The sequence below is a fragment of the Octopus bimaculoides genome, chromosome 7 (genome assembly GCF_046866305.1).
Source record: "Octopus bimaculoides isolate indiv1 chromosome 7, ASM4686630v1, whole genome shotgun sequence".
NCBI lineage: Eukaryota > Metazoa > Mollusca > Cephalopoda > Octopoda > Octopodidae > Octopus > Octopus bimaculoides.
The window spans coordinates 11,802,500-11,823,123 of record NC_142934.1 but is presented as its reverse complement, the minus strand read 5'-3'; the positions used below and the strand labels follow the sequence as shown (position 1 = coordinate 11,823,123).

At 38.2% G+C, this 20,624-nt stretch overlaps 1 protein-coding gene across 2 annotated transcripts in view; it reads left to right on the top strand.

The window, feature by feature from the left end:
* The window catches only part of LOC106882389 (MAM and LDL-receptor class A domain-containing protein 1), a 234,860-nt gene that overhangs the window by 47,974 nt on the left and 166,262 nt on the right, over window positions 1-20,624 (top strand). For both annotated transcript variants that reach the window (XM_089354751.1, XM_089354750.1), the window contains exons 30-42: window positions 1,168-1,249; window positions 1,949-2,029; window positions 3,365-3,502; window positions 5,258-5,517; window positions 7,718-7,802; window positions 8,176-8,319; window positions 9,786-10,036; window positions 11,288-11,378; window positions 13,302-13,442; window positions 14,198-14,457; window positions 16,234-16,393; window positions 18,205-18,345; window positions 19,740-20,005. In XM_089354751.1, coding sequence (XP_089210877.1) covers window positions 1,168-1,249; window positions 1,949-2,029; window positions 3,365-3,502; window positions 5,258-5,517; window positions 7,718-7,802; window positions 8,176-8,319; window positions 9,786-10,036; window positions 11,288-11,378; window positions 13,302-13,442; window positions 14,198-14,457; window positions 16,234-16,393; window positions 18,205-18,345; window positions 19,740-20,005 — 2,100 coding nt within the window. The remainder of the gene's footprint in view (window positions 1-1,167; window positions 1,250-1,948; window positions 2,030-3,364; window positions 3,503-5,257; window positions 5,518-7,717; window positions 7,803-8,175; window positions 8,320-9,785; window positions 10,037-11,287; window positions 11,379-13,301; window positions 13,443-14,197; window positions 14,458-16,233; window positions 16,394-18,204; window positions 18,346-19,739; window positions 20,006-20,624) is intronic.

The window sequence follows — 20,624 nt, the reverse complement described above, 5'->3', positions numbered from 1 at the left end:
GCATGTGGCGAAAAAATATCCCAGTTTCAAACAGATATTTCCTCAGCCGCCCATTGTTGCCTTTCAACAGAATAAGAATATAAGATAATTATTGACCTCTATATCTGACTCCAAGAAAACGAACTTTGGAGTATCTGCACGCTCTACCTTAAAGAACAGCCACAAGAGAGGTAAGCCCTGTTCATTGTGCAACAACATGAGTGAAGTGAATACCATCAGAAATCATAACAGAAATGTTATGATTTATACAGAAGGGAGAATATGTTAAGATTCCCATTTAGTGTACGCTGCAGAATGCATGAAACACAACTTGATTTATGTTGGTTGTACAATGGAACAATTAAACAAAAGGTTTAATGGGCACAGATTCGACGTCAGGCACAAGAACAGTAGTTCAACAGAACTGCTGAACATTTCATTTCAAGCAGCTGCAATTTTGAAGAAGACTTGAAAGTGCATATTCTCAAAACATATTCTGAATCTACCCCACTTTCACTTCTCAGAATTATGAAGAGAAATATATTTGCGGGTTATTAACATCACGCCCTGGAGGAATGAATAAGATGTCAGGAGAATATCATCAAATTTATACAAAACTGTTTGATTGAATATTCTTCTTTCTCTCTTTATCTTTCCCTTTTTTTCCTGTTGTCTTCATTTTTCTATTTTTTTCTTTCTTTCTGCCTGTTATAAAACTTTAAAACTGATGATGTCATTCCATCAACGTGTGGACACTGGTTACTCTCGCTCATACTTTACGTTTAGATTTCTGTAATTTTGAATTTTTAATGATATCTTGTTTTGAACTTGACAAAGACAGATGTACTGTTGAAATATTGTTCAACGAATAAAATATCTATACAATCGAATCACGCTCTTCGTCTTGACTAATAATAATAATAATAATAATAATAATAATAATAACAATAATAATAATAATAATAATAATAATAATAATAATTATAATAATAATAATAATGATAACATCGAAAAATACCTTAGGAATGAGAACCCAGGTTTGAAATTTCCCCCAAGACACCTGATGAAGGCTGGAGGGTTTATCAGCCGAAACATTGTGTTAACAACAAACAAGATGAGGACAAATATCCGTCAAACATAAATAATCTAAATAATGTGCTTATTATTTATTTTACTTAATCTTTATAGATTGTAATTGAAGTTAAATCTGGCGATGCAAGCTATGTGGCAATTGATGACACGCATTTTAATAAAATGCATGATTGTGCACGTAAGTACCTTTGATCTTTCATCTATTTTTAAGGCAGCAAGGTGGCAGTATTGTTAACATATGGGATAAAATGTTTAGCGGCATTTCATTCATCTTTGTGTTCTGAGTTCAAATTCTGCAAAGATCGACATTACTTTTCATTGTTCGTGGTGGAGGGGGAATGAAAGTGCCAGTAGAGCACTGTAGTGGATGTAATTGACTTATCCCCTTCGCCATAATTCCTAGCCTTGTGCCAAAATTTCAAACTAGTATTTCATCTATTCTTCTCTTAATCCATACCCCGTAATTCTTGGCCTTATTGTGAAATATTGGTTTCGAATTGTTTAACATCTGCCTTCCATCCTGGCGTAAGTACATCACTGAAATCTAAAAACAGCAACATAACGCAGGATTAATGCAAACCAATTTGAATAAATAAGCATTATGTTTAACAGAATAATCTGAATGCTAAAGGGTTAAAATACTAGATATTGGTGGTCCCAGTGCTAGGGATAGCAGTGTTTTATCTCCCCTCCCTCTAGAAATATAAAGGAGAGTGCATTTTGCACTAAAAAGCCAATATGATAGTTCCTCTCGTGGTATCTACCGCAGTATAGCTTGTTCTAACAGAACATCCACGTGGGGATAAATGTTACCTCTCAGTATTTATACTGCTTCTGTCACTTTTATATGTTTACTAATTATCTTAAACCTTCTCAGGTAAACCAAGTAATGCTATTGCTGCTCGTACTACTGTCAAAAGATCATATACCACTAAGCCAGCAACAGTTCCTCAGAAAGGTGAGATAATTTATTTTATAATTATATGAATTTATAATTACCATATTTTAATGTGTATAAGGAACCCTCGTGTATAAGGAACCCCTAATTTTGGGGGCTTAAAATTTAGAAAAAAGGTTTTGTAAGGGAGTATAATATTATCCATGTATAAGAAACTCCCATATTTTTTTTACCTAATTTTTGACAAAAGAGGGTTCCTTATAAACGTTAAAATACAGTATTCTCTTTTACTCTTTTACTTGTTTCAGTCTTTTGACTGTGGCCATGCTGGAGCACCGCCTTTAGTCGAGCAAATCGACCCCAGGACTTATTCTTTGTAAGCCTAGTACTTATTCTATCGGTCTCTTTTGCCGAACTGCTAAGTTACAGGGATGTAAACACACCAGCATCGGTTGTCAAGCAATGTTGAGGAGACAAACACAGACACACAAACATATACACACACATATATATACGACAGGCTTCTTTCAGTTTCCGTCAACCAAATCCACTCACATGGCTTTGGTCGGCCCAAGGTTATAGTAGAAGACACTTGCCCAAGGTGCCACGCAATGGGACTGAACCCAGAACCAAGTAGTTGATAAGCAAGCTACTTACCACACAGCCACTCCTGCGCCTATGTGAATTATTTATTTATTCTTATATGAATTATATAAAGTACAATTTATAATTATATGAATTATAATTCCTCATTGAGGAAATGGAAAGGGACCAGGAGTCATGGCGATTTGCTGTACCTGAGAAGAGGTGTCAAGCTAAGTAAAATCCCTGTGATCCACACATACAGGTTTGTCCTTTCAAATGCCAGTGCCACATAGAAGGCACTCGTACCAGTACTGTATAAATGTACTCATGCAGGTGGCACGTAAAAAGCACCCAGCACACTCTGTAAAGTGATGAGCATTAAGAAGGGCATCCAGCCATAGAAACCATGCCACAACAGATCATTGGAGTTTGGATAGCTCCTCGACTGGCCAGCTCCATGTCAAACCGTCCAACCCATGCCAGCATGGAAAACGGATGTTAAACGACGACGACGACGACGACGATGACGACGACGATATAAATGTTTGTTGAACAAAAAATCAGGGGGATCCCAACTAAGAGGTAAGAGCATGCACCCATGATATTGCAAGATGGCATTTCAGAGGGATCTCGATGTGCTAGTCCCTGGAACTCACTACCATCATCACGTTTCCCCCTGGCCTCTGATATTCACTCCTCTAAGCTTTCTGTCAATCAAAATGCTCGTTATTATTGTTGTTGTTGTTGTTATTTTTTATTATTATTGTTATTTTGTTTTTTTATTGGTATTGATTTTTTGTTTTCTTTTAGACTCTTTTAAATCGTGTACATTTTCAAGTGGGTTTTGTGGTTGGCAGCAGCTTACTGGTAGTAGAATGAAGTGGCAACTAAAGCGAGGCCAAACGGCTACACGGGATACAGGACCGAAAAGGGATCACACCACTGGGAGTAAGTATTTAAATAAAATAAGGGTTATTTCACTAAACAGTAAACGTACGGGTGCAGGCACGGCAGCGTGGTAAGAAGAAGTTTGTTTCTCAACCACGTGGTTCTGGGTTCAGTCCCACTACGTGGCATTTTGGGCAAGTGTCTTCTACCACAGCCTCAGGCTGACCAAAGCCTTGTGAATGGATTCGGTAGACAGAAACCGAAAGAAGTTCATAGCATTTACGTGTGTGTGTGTGTGTGTGTGTGTGTGTGTGTGTGTGTGTGTGTGTGTATTTGTGTGTGTGTGTGTGTGTGTGTTTATAACTTTGTGTCTGTGTTTGTCCCCCATCACTTGGTTTGTAGTGGTGGTGGTGGTGGTGCTGCTGCTGGGGCTGGGGCTGGTGATGGTGATGCTGGTGCTGGTGTTGGTGGTGCTGGTGGTGGTGGTGCTGTAGCTGGTGGTGGTGGTGCTGGTGGTGGTGGTGGTGGTGGTATTGGTGGTGGTGGTGGTGATGGTGGTGGTGGTGGTGGTGGTGGTGGTGGTGATGGTGGTGGTGGTGGTGGTGGTGGTGGTGGTGGTGGTGGTGGTGGTGGTGCTGGTGCTGGGGGGGTGATGCTGGTGGTACTAGTGGTGGTGGTGGTGGTGCTGGTGGTGCTGGTGCTGTTGGTGGTGGTGCTGGTGGTGGTGGTGCTGGTGGTGGTGGTGCTGGTGGTGGTGGTGGTGAGACCAACTGAGTAGACACTATGAGGATAGAATATGAAAGGGACAGAAAGAAGGAGAAAAGAATTAGAACCGCTACTTAGTGAGAAAGGGTGAACAGAACAGTAAGAGTGGAGTGACAAGGTGGCATGTGTAGGGGAGGGTCCAGGGGCAGCACACATTAAAAGGGTCAGTGCAGACAGAAGGTAAAAGGGAAGGGGACAGGAAAGGTCACTGCACTGGTCATAAGTTTTCATGTGAAGAATATTTCCCTAGACAGTAATCATATTATAAACTTCATTATTGCTATCATAAGCATTAATATGGAATAATAATAATAATAATAATAATAATAATAATAATAATAATAATAATAATAATAATAAAGATGGGCTACAGCAAATATTCTGCTTAATACCACAGATTTGCTTGTCAGTTGTTTGACCTTAACCAGTTGAGCATGACCCTTAGTGGCTGACGATATGTGCATCTCTGATCATGAGCAGAAGTAGTGGGGGAGCATCATAGCTACGTGTTGAGAGGAATTCTTTGGGCTTTGAATAATTCACCTTTGGAAACATCGGGTGTTTTGCTCAACATCCCTAAACAAACCTTATTCAGGGACCTTTTAAGTGGGATGGGCTACTTGACCTGAAGAAAAATTCTAACTGGGCCCACCTGCAAGGTCATGAGCTATTTATCTTGATAGGAGATCACTATATCGCACACATATGGTTGTGATGCATGTGCCTGGTGTACCCTTATCAGACGGGTAGTCATGATGGGTATAATGGGCTTCGTATATTTTACCCCAGTGTCACTTTGATGGCATGCACTGCTCTCTCACTCAATAATAATAATAATAATAATAATAATAATAATAATAATAATAGTCATCAGTGTCAGCGGCGTTGGCGTTGGCGGCGTCAGTGGTAAGCTAAAACATTAATATCTTCTTTGAAACTGAAATAAATTTTTGCTTTGTTAAAAGCTGTTATAACTTGAACCTTCAAGTTTGTACCAGCCAGCTCATATACACACACAGATGATAGTTTTTTTTTTGGAACTTTTTACAGCTGGAAACTACATCTATGTTGAAACATCCAACCCGGTCGTATCAGGAGACAGCACTCATCTCATCAGTCCCAAATTTCAAGTACCTGGATCACAGGAATGGTGTCTAAGTTTTTGGTATCACATGTTCGGAAATGGAATTGGTACATTGTCTGTGGTATACAGAGGCAAATCTGATGTAGTTGCTTGGCAGAAGAGGAAATCTCAAGGAAACAAATGGATAAATGGTAAAGTAAACATCAGAGGACCACAAGCACTGCAGGTATTTTGATATCCGAATTATCAGAAACTGATATCCAAAAATTAATGATCTAAAAGACTTATTGTTAAAATATCTATTTTAAGGCTCAGGCATGGCTGTATGGGTAAGAAGCTTACTTCCCAACTATATGGTCCTGGGTTCAGTCCCACTAAGTGACATCTGGGGCAAGTGTCTCCTTTATAGTCTTGGACTGACCAAAGCCTTGTGAATGAATTTGGCAGATGGAATCTGAATGAAGCCCGGATTATGTATGCATGTATGTATGTATGTATGTATGTGTGTGTGTATGTATGCATGTATGTATGTATGTATGTATGTGTGTGTGTGTATGTATGTATGTATGTATGTATGTATGTATGTATGTATGTATGTATGCATGTATGTATGTATGTATGTATGTATGTGTGTGTGTATGTATGTATGCATGTATGTATGTATGTATGCATGTATGCATGTATGTATGTATGTATGTATGTATGCATGTATGCATGTATGTATGTATGTATGTATGTATGTGTGTGTGTGTATGTATGTATGTATGTATGTATGTATGTATGCATGTATGTATGTATGTATGTATGTATGTGTGTGTGTGTATGTATGTATGTATGTATGTATGTATGTATGTATGCATGTATGTATGTATGTATGTATGTATGCATGTATGCATGTATGTATGTATGTATGTATGTATGTGTGTGTGTGTATGTATGTATGTATGTATGTATGCATGTATGCATGTATGTATGTGTGTGTGTATGTATGTATGTATGTATGTGTGTGTGTATGTATGTATGTATGTATGTATGTATGTATGTGTGTGTGTGTAGGCTTGTATGTATATGTATGCATGCATGTATGTATATGTATGTATGTATGTATGTATGTGTGTGTGTATGTATGTGTATGTATGTGTATGTATGTATGTATGCATGCTTGTATGTATATGCATGCATGTATGTATGTATGCATGTATGTATGTGTATGCTTGTATGTATATGTATGTATGTATGTGTATGCTTGTATGCATATGTATATATGTATGTATGTGTATGTATGTATGTATGTATGTATGTATGTATGTGAGAGGTGAGGCATAATCTATGTATTTGTGTCTTTGAGTTTCTTTTGCATTGGTCCCATTGACACCCACTTGACAACCAGGACTGGTTTGTTTACATCCCTGTAACTCAGTGGTTTGGCAAAAGACACTAACAGAGTAAGTACAGGCTTTAAAAAATGCACTGGCAGTGATTTGTTTGACTAAACCATTCAAGGCATTGCCCCAGTATGGCCACAGTCCAATGACTCAACCAAGTTAAAAGCATAAGATAAAGGCCTTTTCTATGATATTCTAATGTTGGTCTCTGTCATCGTCATCAGCATCATCATTATCATAGTTTAACATCCTCCTTCCATGCTGGCATGGGTTGGACGGTTTGACTAGGAGCTGGCCAGGTAGAAAACTGCACCATACTTGTGTGTCTGTTTTGGCAGGGTTTTTACGGCTGGATGCCCTTCCTGTCACCAACCACACAGCACAGTGGGTTGAGTACTTTTTACATGACACCAGCACAACTGAGGTCAGTTTTTGGCATGTTCTTTACAGCTGGATACCCTTCCTAGCACCAACCACTCCACAGAGTGGGCTGAGTGCTTTTTATGTGCCACCAGCACAGGAGAGGTCAGTTTTGCCATAGTTTCTACAGCTGGATGCCCTTCCAAATGCCAACCACTTTACAGTGTGGACTGGATGCTTTTTAAGTGGCACCTGCACTGACAGGGTCACCAAGTAACTTTGCAAGACAAGGAATCTTTGAGAGGGGAGGGGGCATTGGGTGAGGTGATCTTGTGCCAGATGGGAGTGCCCAAAGTGAGAATGTCCAGAGCAGGTGTGTCCAGAGTGAGAGTGGCCAGAGCGGGAATGGTGGGAGTGGTGAGGATTGGAGTGACCAGGGTAGGAATGGCAAGGATGTGAGTGACCAAGGTGGAGTTGGAAAGAGATAAAAATACCGATGATGATTCGTAAGGGTGGACACTTAAAATAGGAAGTGAGTAGAAGTGAATAGGGAGAGGAAAACAGGGAGTGTAAGTGGATAGGTGTTGTAAGATATGGGGAAAGTAAGAAATAGTGATAGTTTCTCCCAGTTGTTTTGAGTTAAATTTTTCTAAATTCAAAATTGTTTTGACATTATTTCAGATTATATTTCAAGCAACCAAGGGGAAAAGTTTTGCTGGAGATATTGCTTTAGACGATATAATGATCACACCTAAACAATGTTCAGGTAATTTTGGTTTTAATTACAGTGGCACCAAGAGAGAAGTTAGAAGTTCAAGCTGGTGTTATGACTAGAGCACCATATTTTTGGTTTTGCACAGAGAATATTCTAGAGAATATCTGTCAAAACATAAAAAAATTAGATGTTTGTTTTAAATGTAATTTGATGAAATTTGAGTGTGATTTTAAAATGACAATAAAAGGTGTTTGCCATTATGTACATTTAAAAGTATTTTTGACAAAGTTTACAAATTAAAATGTTTTGAGGATTACATAGACAATATTTTTCATAGGATATAAGTAGTTCCCATAAGCACTATTTTTTAAGTATTATTTTTATTGTTGTTGTTGTTATTTTGTTTTATTTTTAATCTTTTTAGAAACTAAAACATCACTCCTGTCGTTCTGTGATTTTGAAAGCACATGTAGTCTCTTCCAACGTGTTTCAAGTACTCTAAATTGGCAGATAACTACAAACACGAACCATCCAAAATATAACGACCATACATACAAATCATCATTGGGTAAGAATGAATTTATTTCACAATGTTTCTTCACATAAAACAAATATGTGTGTGTGTATATATATATATATATATATATATATAGATATATAGATAGATAGATAGATAGATAGATAGATAGATAGATAGATAGATAGATAGATAGATAGATAGATAGAATCATCATCGTCATCGTCGTTTAAAGTCTGTTTTCCATGTTTGGCATGGGTTAGACAGTTTGACTGAGAGCTGGCAAGCCAGAAGGTTGCACCAGGCTCCAATCTGATCTGGCTAAGTTTCTACAGCTGGATGCCCTTCCTAATGTCAACCACTCTGAGAGTGTAGTGGTGCTTTTTACATGCCACTGGCATCGAAGCCAGTCAGGTGGCACTGGCAACAATCAAGCTTGAATGGTGCTTTTTACATGCCACTGGCACAGGACCAGTCAGGCAGCACTGGTCAAATGGTGCTTTTTATGTGCCACTGGCGTGGGTGCCAATCAGGCGGTACTGTCATCAGCAACAACGACTTCACTTGCCTCAACAGGTCTCCACAAGCGCACTTTATTGCCCAATGATTTAAGGGTACTCTTAAATGGGGTGGTTCTGCTGCACTGGCATAGGCCACGGTTACAGTCTCACTTGGCCTGTTAGGTCTTCTCAAGCACAGCATATCTTCAAAGGTCTCAGTCACTTGTCATCACCTCAGTGAGGCCCAGCGTTCAAAGGTCATGCTTCACCACCTCATCCTAGGTCTTCCTGGGTCTACCTCTTCCACAGGTTCCTTCTACTGCTAGGGTGTGACAGCTGTCCTTATCCACACATAACACATGACCATACCAGTACAGTCATCTCTTTTACGCACCACATCTGATGCTTCTTATATTCAACTTTTCTCTCGGGATGCTTACACTCTGTCTACTATGCACACTGACATTACACATCCAGTAGAGCATACTAGCTTCATTCCATGCAAGCTTATGCATGCCCTCAGCAGTCACGGTCCATGTTTCATTGCCTGCTGTACTCTTTCACCACAACTTTCTCTCACTCTTTCTTCCTGTTTCTGTTGTACCTGTATTTCAAAGGGCCAACCATGTCATGCTGAATTTCCCCGAGAACTATGTTAAGGGGACACGTGTCTGTGGAGTGCTCAGCCACTTGCACGTTAATTTCATGAGCAGGCTGTTCTGTTGATTGGATCAACTGAAACCCACGTTGTCATAACCAACGGAGTGCCACGAAATATATATATGTATATATATGTATGTATACATGTATTTGTACAGCAGGTATCTTTCAGTTTCCATCTACCAAATCCACTCAAACACATTGTCTGAAGTGCCATGTGGTTAGAAATCAAATTTCTTACCATGTCAGCATCCACAAAAAACACAAATCTCATGAGACAGATATATCCATCTTCACCATAAATTCTTCATTAATGTCTCTCAAACTTGACCAACTCATTTCTCCATTTCTTTTCAGGTGATTACATATATGTTGACCTCACTAAGGCAAATAAATATAGCGATGCAAAATTCAACATGCCAACAATGCACAATAGAACAGTCTGTGTAGAATTCTTTTATCGAGCCTTAGGGTCCTTCACAGGAAGATTGACAGTCTTCAGAAAGGTCAAGGATGAAACACTTACACTTTTAAAGATTGATGGCAACGGTGTTCCAAATGAATGGACTTTTGCAGAACTAGAAGTACAGTCTTATGAAGATTTACAGGTCAGATGTTCTTATCAATGTCATTGTCACACCCACCACCATCACCACCACCTTCATCGTCACCGGCAGTAGCAGCAGTACCATCATCATCAACAACATCATCATCATCGTCATCATCTTCATTGTCATTGTTTTAACGCCCACGTTTCCATGCTTGTATGGGTCAGGCAGAATTAGTTGGGGCAGAGTTTCTATGACCAGATGCCCTTCCTGTCCCCAACCCTCCCTTATTTCTCCAAATAAGGTAATATTTCCACATGCATGGACATGTTTTCATGAAAGATTGAAAACAGTTGTTGTGGGATTTTCGAGCGAGATCGTTGCCAGTGCCCCTGGACTGGCTCCTGTGCGGGTGGCACATAAAATACACCATTTTGAGCGTGGCCGTTGCCAGTACTGCCTGACTGGCCTTCGTGCGGGTGACACGTAAAAGCACCCACTACACTCTCTGAGTGGTTGGCGTTAGGAAGGGCATCCAGCTGTAGAAACACTGCCAAATCAGATTGGAGCCTGGTGTAGCCATCTGGTTTCACCAGTCCTCAGTCAAATCGTCCAACCCATGCTAGCATGGAAAACGGACGTTAAACGACGACAACGACGACGACTGTTTGTATGGCAGTAACATTCATTTACAGGGAAGCTTCTTTCACTTTCTCTCAGCCAAGTCCACACGCTGGCCTTTGATCAGTCCAAGGCTATTTCTTTGACCCACTTGGGTTCCTAAAGTGGAAGATACTGCCCCCACCCCTGCAGGTGGGGGAAGGATCCAGGTGGGGGAAGGATCCAGGTGGGGGAAGGATCCAGGTGAGGTGTTGAAGAAAAGTTGGAGGATAATGAGATGCTCAAGAAAGCAGCGGTGGATGTAAAAACTACAAAATAAGGGGTTAATTAGGTTAGCATTCTGTACAAAATGCTAGGCAGCATTTCATCTGTCATCCTTTTGGCATCTGTAAGATAAGTACCAGGTATGTACTGGGGTCAATGTAATCAACTTCCCACTCTGGAAAACCGCTGGCCCTGTGCCAAAATTCGAAGCTATTATTACATTGAAGTATAAAAGAAGCAAGTGGGCAGAACTGTTAGCATTCTGTACAAAATGCTAAGTAGCATTTCATCTGTCATCCTTTTGCATCTGTAAAATAAGTACCAGGCATGTACTGGGGTCAATGTAATCGACTTCCCACTCTGGAAAATTGCTGGCCCTGTTCCAAAATTCGAAGCTATTATTATATTCAAAGTATTCTTTTGCAGTTGTCTTTCTATGTTTTGAGTGGTAACAAACCAAAAGGAGGTATAGCCATTGATGATATCGCTGTAGGAAATGACCACTGCAAACCACCCAGTAAGTAAAGACAGATTTTATTTTCTAGTTGAGTACTACTAATTTTTCTAATTGTTTTTTTTTTTATTTTTCATTTCTTAATTAAATTCAATGTATAACAGTGTAAAGTTTGTTTGTTAGTTATTATTGCTTTGTCCTGTAAGATGATTATTTAAAAGTAGTGTATTGTTTAACCCTTTCGTTATTGTATTTCTCTTGAGATGCTCTGCGTTTCTTTCAGTTACTTTAAATATATCAAAGAATTTAGTAAAATAACATAGTTATCATTCAGCTAGTGTTAGGAACATAAATTGTGATTGTGGTTTGGTGGAAGATTTTAATTCAGAACTTATGAAAACAAGACATTTGTACTACAGAGCCAGAGTTGGATTCAGCCGAGTTGGTTACAAAAGGGTTAAGAATTGTTTCTCTATTATATATTTTAACCTTTTTGTTACCATATTTCTGGTGAGATGCTCTGTGTTTCTTTCAATTAATTTGAAATAACAAAGAATTTAGTTAAACAACTTAGTTATCATTAAGCTAGTGTTAGGAACATAAATTGTGACTAAGGTTTGGTGGAAGGTTTTAATTCAAAACTTATGAAAACCAGACATTTGTACTCTGAGCCAGAGCCAGTTTCAGCCAGCTTGGTAACGAAAGGGTTAAACATTACAAGAATATGAAATGAGTGATAAATTTTGCCAAATTGAAGGCCACAAAGATGTTAGTGAGTTACCTGTTATTTTATTTATCTGTCCTAACATTTTGGCACAAAAATCCCTTCAGCACAAGACTATGGTGAGGAGCAGTTTGGAGTTAAATATGTCTCAGTTATCATAATTTCATTATCTTGCTTCTTTATTTAAACTCTTTATTGAAAATTAGGGCTTAAACCAGAGTGTTTTAATAAAGGACCTGTTTAAAGGGAGCTACTATATCAGGGTTGGCCAATCTGAGAAGGAGTGAACCCAATCAGATGAAATGAAGCAAACACAATAATGTGCTTTGTTACTTTTTAGTTGTTTCTGTCACTAGACTGTGGTCATACTGGGGCACTGCCTTAAAGAATTTTAGTCATACAGATCGACACCAGTGCTTATTTTATTAAGCCTGATACTTATCCTATCAGACTATTTTACCAAACTGCTATGTTACAAGGATGTAAACACACCAATACCGATTGTGAAGTGGTGGTAGGGCACAAACACAGACACAAAGACACACATACACACATAGATACATACATACATACATACATATATATATATATATATATATATATATAAATGTCAATGGCACCCAAGCCAGTGGCATGGAAAAAGCACCCACTACACCCTTGAAGTGGTTGGCATTAGGAAGGGCATCCAGCCATAGAAACCATGCCAAATCAGACTGGAATCTGGTGCAGCTCCCCGGCTTACCAGTTTTCAGTCAAACCGTCCAACCCATGCTAGCATGGAAAGCGAACGTTAAATGATGATGATGATGATATATGACAGGCTTCTTTCAGTTTCTGTCTACCAAATCCAATCACAAGGCTTTGGTCAGCCAGAGTATATAATAGAAGACACTTGCCCAAGGTGCCATGCAGTGGAACTGAACCCAGAACCATGTGGTCGGGAAACAAACTTCTTACCACACAACCATGCCTGCACTTATAAATATGTATGTATATGGCAATAAGAAAACGGAGGGGAATAAGTGGTATTCATCAACTTGCAGACATTGTATTGTGTCAATTTACTTGTTTATTTGTTTACTAAAAGGACAATAATAACAATATACAAACACGTGACATATTATGTCATATCAGTAATTTAAAAAAAAAATGACATATAGTGACAGAAAATGGGATAATATCTTACAGCTGTTTCCGTCTAGAGGTGACATGCCTCATTCTATTTTTATGTATGTATATGTATATTTTTTGTTTTTTTTCAGCTTCTTGTGACTTTGAAAGGGAACACTTATGCCATTGGAAAAATTCTCAAAGTAACCGCCATGATTGGCTTGTCCACAATGGAGGAACTGATTCCCAAGGTACAGGTCCAAGTGTTGACCACACAACAGGAAAACAAACAGGTAAGCTTCGTTCCTAGATCTAGCCATTTTGAAACTCACCCTTCTGAGACCATCCTTGATTCCATGATAAGAACATCGTGTTTAAAGTGATTCAAATTTAAACCTTCCATCAAAATTTAATCCTTAATTTATGTTCCAAAGTCTAGCTTAATAATAGTACATGGAACATGCCACATGTTGAGACAATGTTTATGATTCTATTGATGAGTTGAGGGCCCTAATCAAGACAACATATGCACTTACTCACATGCACACAGACAAATACACTCACACACACACACACAAATACACGTACACAAATACATATACATACACACACACCCACAAACATACACACACACTCACAAACATACACACACTCATAAGTATACACACACATATGCACACACAAATACTCACACATATATATGCATGCATTTGTGTAAGTCTGGCATTATTATTTTCTGAAACAAAGATTATACAGAGTTAGCAAAAAATGCAGCAATGACCCAAAAATGTATGTCCTCGAATACCTTATGCACTCTGTATATATATACACATATATATATATATATATATATATATATATATATATATATATATATACATACACACACACACACACACACACACACACATATATATATATATGTGTGTGTGCATATATATATATATATATATATGTGTGTATATAAGTATGTATGTATATGTACACACACACATATACATATATGATTTATGTGTCTAAAATTTTCACTAAATGTTCTTCATCACAGGAAGTTATATGTACATTGAGGCCTCTAATCTGCGCAGAATGGAGAAAGTACGAATAGTTAGTGAACTGCTAACAAACAATGGATTCACACCTTGCTTCCTCTTTTGGTATAACATGTATGGTAGTGGTATTGGCCAACTAAATATATACATTCAAGATTCTGATCAGAAAGAGATATTGATGTGGACTCTGAAAGGAAATCAAGGAAAAACTTGGCAGATTGGGAAGATACCATTAATTACTTCAAAGAAGGAATACAGGGTAAACACATTTTTTTTTTACTCTTTTACTCTTTTACTTGTTTCAGTCATTTGACTGCGGCCATGCTGGAGCACCACCTTTAGTCGAGCAAATCGACCCCAGGACTTATTCTTTGTAAGCCTAGTACTTATTCTATCGGTCTCTTTTGCCGAACCGCTAAGTTACGAGGACGTAAACACACCAGCATCGGTTGTCAAGTGATGTTGGGGTGGACAAACACAGACATACACACACACATATATATATATATATATATATATATATATATATATATATACATATATATACGACGGGCTTCTTTCAGTTTCCGTCTACCGAATCCACTCACAAGGCTTTGGTTGGCCCGAGGCTATAGTAGAAGACACTTTCCCAAGATGCCACGCAGTGGGAATGAACCTGGAACCATGTGGTCGGTAAGCAAGCTACTTACCACACAGCCACTCCTGGGCCTATGTGAATTTTCAAAATGTTTTTGAAACTCTTTGGAAGTTGTGTATGTCTGAGTAGTTGCTTGCTCAAGCACATTTGTTATTACAGAGTTAGTCATCTTTAATTCTCTTTAAGCTCTACTAGACCATAACCTTTGTGATGCTATTTTATTCTCAATATGTGAGATATGGAAGGCAGCGAGCTGGCAGAAACGTTAGCACGCCGGGCAAAATGCTTAGCGATATTTCATCTGCCGATACGTTCTGAGTTCAAATTCTGTCAAGGTTGACTTTGCCTTTCATTCTTTTGGGGTTGATAAATTAAGTACCAGTTATGCACTGGGGTCGATGTAATTGGCTTAATCCCTTTGTCTGTCCTTATTTGTCCCCTCTATGTTTAGCCCCTTGTGACCAAAAAGGAAATAAGAAATGTTAGCATGCCGGGCAAAATGCTTAGCAGTATTTCGTCTGTCTTTACATTCTGAGTTCAAATTTTGCCAAAGTCGGCTTTGCCTTTCATCCTTTTGGGGTCGATAAATTAAGTACCAGTTGCATATTGGGGTTGATCTAATTGACTGGCCTCTCTCCCAAAAATTTCAGGCCTTATGCCTAGAGTAGAAAAGAATAGTTCAGTGTAGGTATTTTCTTTTTCTCTGATCTTTAGCTTTACGTATGCATATACGTATGTATGTATGTATGTATGTATGTATGTATGTATGTATGTATGTATGTATGTATGCAGACCTCAGCAGAAACCAAGGCGGTGATTTAAGGACTGTGTCAAGTCCTTATTAAAGGCCTGTGATATGCAGGAGACTGACTGGGAGAACAACGCCTGTCATAGCCACAGATGGAGGAAGCAGGTTAAGGAGGGGTCAATGAAGTATTTAAGTGTGCTGCTCAAAAGCGCCCTGCTGGCATAGTGAATGGGGAAAGCTTGGTTTGCAATGTTTGCTGTCGTGTATGCTTGTCAAGAGCAGGGCTCATTAGCCACCAAGGGAGCTGCAAATGCAAAATATAAGTTAATCCTTGAGTGCACAATGTTCCTAAAGGTCAGCAATGGTCTTCTTTGGTCACGAGTGGACAGCCATCATATATGTATGTGTGAATGTATGTATGCGCATACATATGTATGTACATACAAATGTATGTATGTATGTATGTATGTATGTATAATTTTTCATTCTTTTGTTCTTTTATATATTGCAGCCCTGGCACTGGCCATGCTGAAGCACGTAATTTTTTTTTCTTTTTTGTCATAAGCAACATAAAGATGTATTCATTTTTTAAATTTCCATAGAACTTCATGATATAATTTTGAAAATGTTAAAAATTTTCTAATTCACAGGTTGTTATTGAAGGCTCTACAAATTCATTCAGAGGTGATATCGCAATTGATGATATTTATACTATCCCACAGTCTTGTTCATTCTTTCCATCTCGAGCACAAGCATATTTCAAGCCAACAACTCAAAGTCCACCAACAACGATAAAGAACATAATTGATAGTAAGTCATAGCTAAGTTATGAACATGAAAACAATTTTCTTTTTTTAGTTTCTAGATATTCTTTCAATTTTTATGCCTTCATTATGCTCATCTAAATAATTGAATAATTACAAATGTCTAAAACAGAAGTCATAATTATTTTAGCTGTCACACTAGTTTAGGGAAAAAATGACAGAAAGAATATAAGGAAATTGCCATGGGGAGTGAAATATCCAACGTTTCAGACAAAAATCTTTCTTCAGGGTAACGTTGGGAGGAGAGAAACAAAAGTGAGATAGCAGAGTTTTAGCTTCTGTATGTTTGATAAACTGGCTGCAACTGATGAGGAACACAATACACCATGAGCTTTCTACGTAGACAGGAAGTAGAAGGTAAGAGAAACTGGATGAGGGAGGTAGAAAGAAGCAAGAATGAAAAGAAGAGGAGAAACGTTTTAAGTGAAGGTGAAGAGGAAAATTGAGTTGAGGGGAGCTGAAAGATATGAATGAGATCACTGAACTAAAAGAAGGTGTCAGAGTTGGAAGAAAAATGTTAATTTAAACTTACCTGTGACATGGTTGTGAGTTTGAATATGAAACATTATTCCATATGGCATAGTGGTTAAGAGCATGGGCTACTAACCCCAAGATTCCGAGTTCGATTCCAGACAGTGACCTGAATAATAATAATAATTATTATAATTATTATTATTATTATTATTATTATAACAACAACAACAACATCGAAAAATACCTTAGGAATGAGAACCCAGGTTCGAAATTTCCCCCAAGACACCTGATGAAGGCTGGAGGGTATATCAGCCGAAGCGTTGTGTTAACAACAAACAAGATGAGGACAAATATCCGTCAAATGTAAATAATGTAAATAATGTAAATAATTATTCCTTCTGTTTCCTGGAGTATGTGAATCCATGATATGCAGACAAGCCATATACTGATAAGTAGCTAACTAAATAGATAACTATTAGCGTGTGGTGTTGATGCTGGAGGTGACAGGCTCGCCTGAGATATGGAGAAATGTACTTCAAATGTAATCACAAAAATCAAACCATTGATAAGAGAACCAGTTTCCAGAATATAAATTCCCTTTCCCTTTTTTTCTTTCTTTTTTGTCTTTCTTTTCGTTCTTTTTTTAATTTATTTGAAATTGTTAAAAATTTTTTAAAAGAGTTTGAGAAAATACAAATGTTATCTGATTTTTAAAAAATAATTAATTAATTAATTAATTTTAAAAAATAATTTAGGCGCAGGAGTGGTTGTGTGGTAAGTAGTTTGCTTACCAACGACATGGTTCCGGGTTCAGTCCCACTGCGTGGCACCTTGGGCAAGTGTCTTCTACTATAGCCTCGGGTCGACCAAAGCCTTGTGAGTGGATTTGGTAAACAGAAGCTGAAAGATATATATATGTGTGTGTGTGTGTGTGTGTTTGTGCGTCTGTGTTTGTCCCCCTAGCATTGCTTGACAACCGATGCTGGTGTGTTTATGTCCCCATCACTTAGCGGTTCGGTAAAAGAGACCGATAGAATAAGTACTAGGCTTACAAAGAATAAGTCCCGGGGTCTACTTACTCGACTAAAAGCGGTGCTCCAGCATGGCCACAGTCAAATGACTGAAACAAGTAAAAGTGTAAAGAGTAAAATGTTATTCTCAACATCCATGAACACTGAATATCACATAATATTTTAATCTAAACAGAAACTGAAGTTTCTGAGATATTCATATAACCAATGCTGTAATATAAATCATATAAACTGTTTTGTAAATTATATTATCAAAGTATTTAGTTTAGTTTCATTTATATCTCTTTAATAGCTGATGTTGATGAGATGTGCACATTTGAAAAAGGAATGTGTATGTGGTCACAAAGTCAAAATGACAACTTTGAATGGAAGCTACGACAAGGTTATACTCCAAACCACAGCATTGGGCCTCAAGGAGACCATACAACAGGATGTAAGAAAATACCATGTTTTTGTTAATTTTTTTTTTTTTTTACTTTTTAAAATTTATTGTTAACATTATTGTTAACAGGGTGTGAGAGATATTTGAGGACATGCTGGTAATTTAATAAAACAGTTCAAATCTAGCAAAAACCAAACGTATTTTAATAAAAATTTGTGTTCTATTCTTGATGGACTTTTTGATAAGATTGTTCTATGAATCTGTCTTAGTGTTAATGACTGCTTCAATGCAGGACTGGAATCATTGACATTCCTGCATTAAACGATCCTTATAGTTTCCAAAAGCTTAGAATGTCTTTTTTGTTTGATATAGCTGAACCATTTCTACCAGAAGCTTCCAGTTTCACAGAAACTTCATCTACAAAATATCTTGCATCAGTTACAAAGTTTTACATGCAGATGACAACAAAGACTGTGTTAGCATTCTATCTTCCAAGGAACATTTCAAAGAAATTGAAGAAACCATTTTAATCGGTCTGAAGAGAATGATATATTGATAATTAAGCATCCTCAATTATCCCTCATACTTTGTATATTTTATTGATTTGGTTTGGAAGACAAGATAGAGCACATGACCATCTCATGCCCCCACCCCAAAATGCCAATGAGTTTGATTCCATTATCATTATCCTCAAACAGCTGTTAACTGATGACTGGGGAAAATATCAGCTTTTGTGGGTAATTACAGAAGGCTCCGTTTTGGGCATTCTCCCTCCTCAAGCCAACCCTCCCAATATCCACCTCCACTTGTTCCCCTCTCCACGTTTTCTTTGGTCGACCTTGCTTTCACTGTTCTTTCACTTTAAACTCAAGCACTCTCCTCAAAACATGACCCTCATCCTTCCTCAACATACCACCGCACTCCATTCGCCCTTGCCAGCTGTTCCACTGATTCCTCCAGCCCCAGCATCCCCCATCAAGTCCTCAGCCCTCCTTTTATCCAATAGTTTCACACCACACATTGCCCTCACTGTTGCTCTCTCGGTCCTTCTCAAAACTGCCATTTCGCTTTCCTCCATACACTAAGTCTCACTCCCATACAGCATTACAGATCTCACGCAGCTCCGATAAACCTTTACTTTCATCTTCAAGAACCTTTTCCTATATAATAATGCTCTACATTCCCTGAACTTCACCCAGCCAAGTCACGCTCTTGCTGTCACAGCTGCTTCACATCCACCATTTTACATCCACCATATCTCCAGTGTATCAAAACTCTCTCAGTTTCTACTGGTTCTGCCAGCCCTCAAGCACTTTTCTTATATCTTCCGCAAATAAAATCTCTTGCCAGTCTTGAGGTCACCTTCTTCATTTTCGTACATCTACCATGAATCCATAAAATATGGAATTGAATTCTTTCTGATATTTTCGTTTATGTATTTTCAGCTGGCCACTACTTGTATATGGATACTCAGGGACAATCTGTCAGCAATAGAGCACAGCTATTCTTTACATATACTCCAATACAAAACAGAACAAGGTGTTTAAAGTTTTGGTACAACATGCGTGGACAACATCTTGATTATTTAAATGTTTATATCCAGTATGGAATTGGATCGAATTCCCCTGTATGGTCAAAAAGATCAGACCAAGGACCCAACTGGCACCTTGCACAGATTAACTTTGATGAACAATATTCCACAGACATGAAGGTAATAAATAAGTAAATGATAAAATTCCTTTATTTTTATTTTCTTCTTCATATCAATGTATGTGAAGGCACATGGCTTAGTGGGTAAGGTATTTAGCTCATGATCATAAAGCCATGAGTTCAATTCCCAGCAACATGTTGTGTCCTTGAGCAAGACACTTTATTTTACGTTGCTCCATTCCACTTAGCTGGCAAGAATGAGTAGTACTTGCAATTCAAAAATGAGTAGTACCTGCCTTGTCACACTCTGTCATGCTGAGTCTCACTGTGAACTATGTTGTGGGTACATGTGTATGTGGAGTGCTCAGCCACATGCACATTAATTTCATGAGCAGGCTGTTCCATTGACTGGATCAAGTGGAACCCTCGTCATCACAGCTGACAGAGTGTCAATATCAATACATACATTAAGCTAGTGAGCATGCTGGGTGAAATGCTTTGTGGTATTTCATCTGCCCCTACGTTCTGAGTTCAAATTCCACTGAAGTCAACTTTGCCTTTCATCCTTTTTGGGTTGAGAAATGAAGTACCAGTTGCATACTGGGTCGATCTAATCAACTGGCACCCTCCCCAAAAATTTCAGGCCTTGTGCCTAGAGAAGAAAAGAATATATACATTAA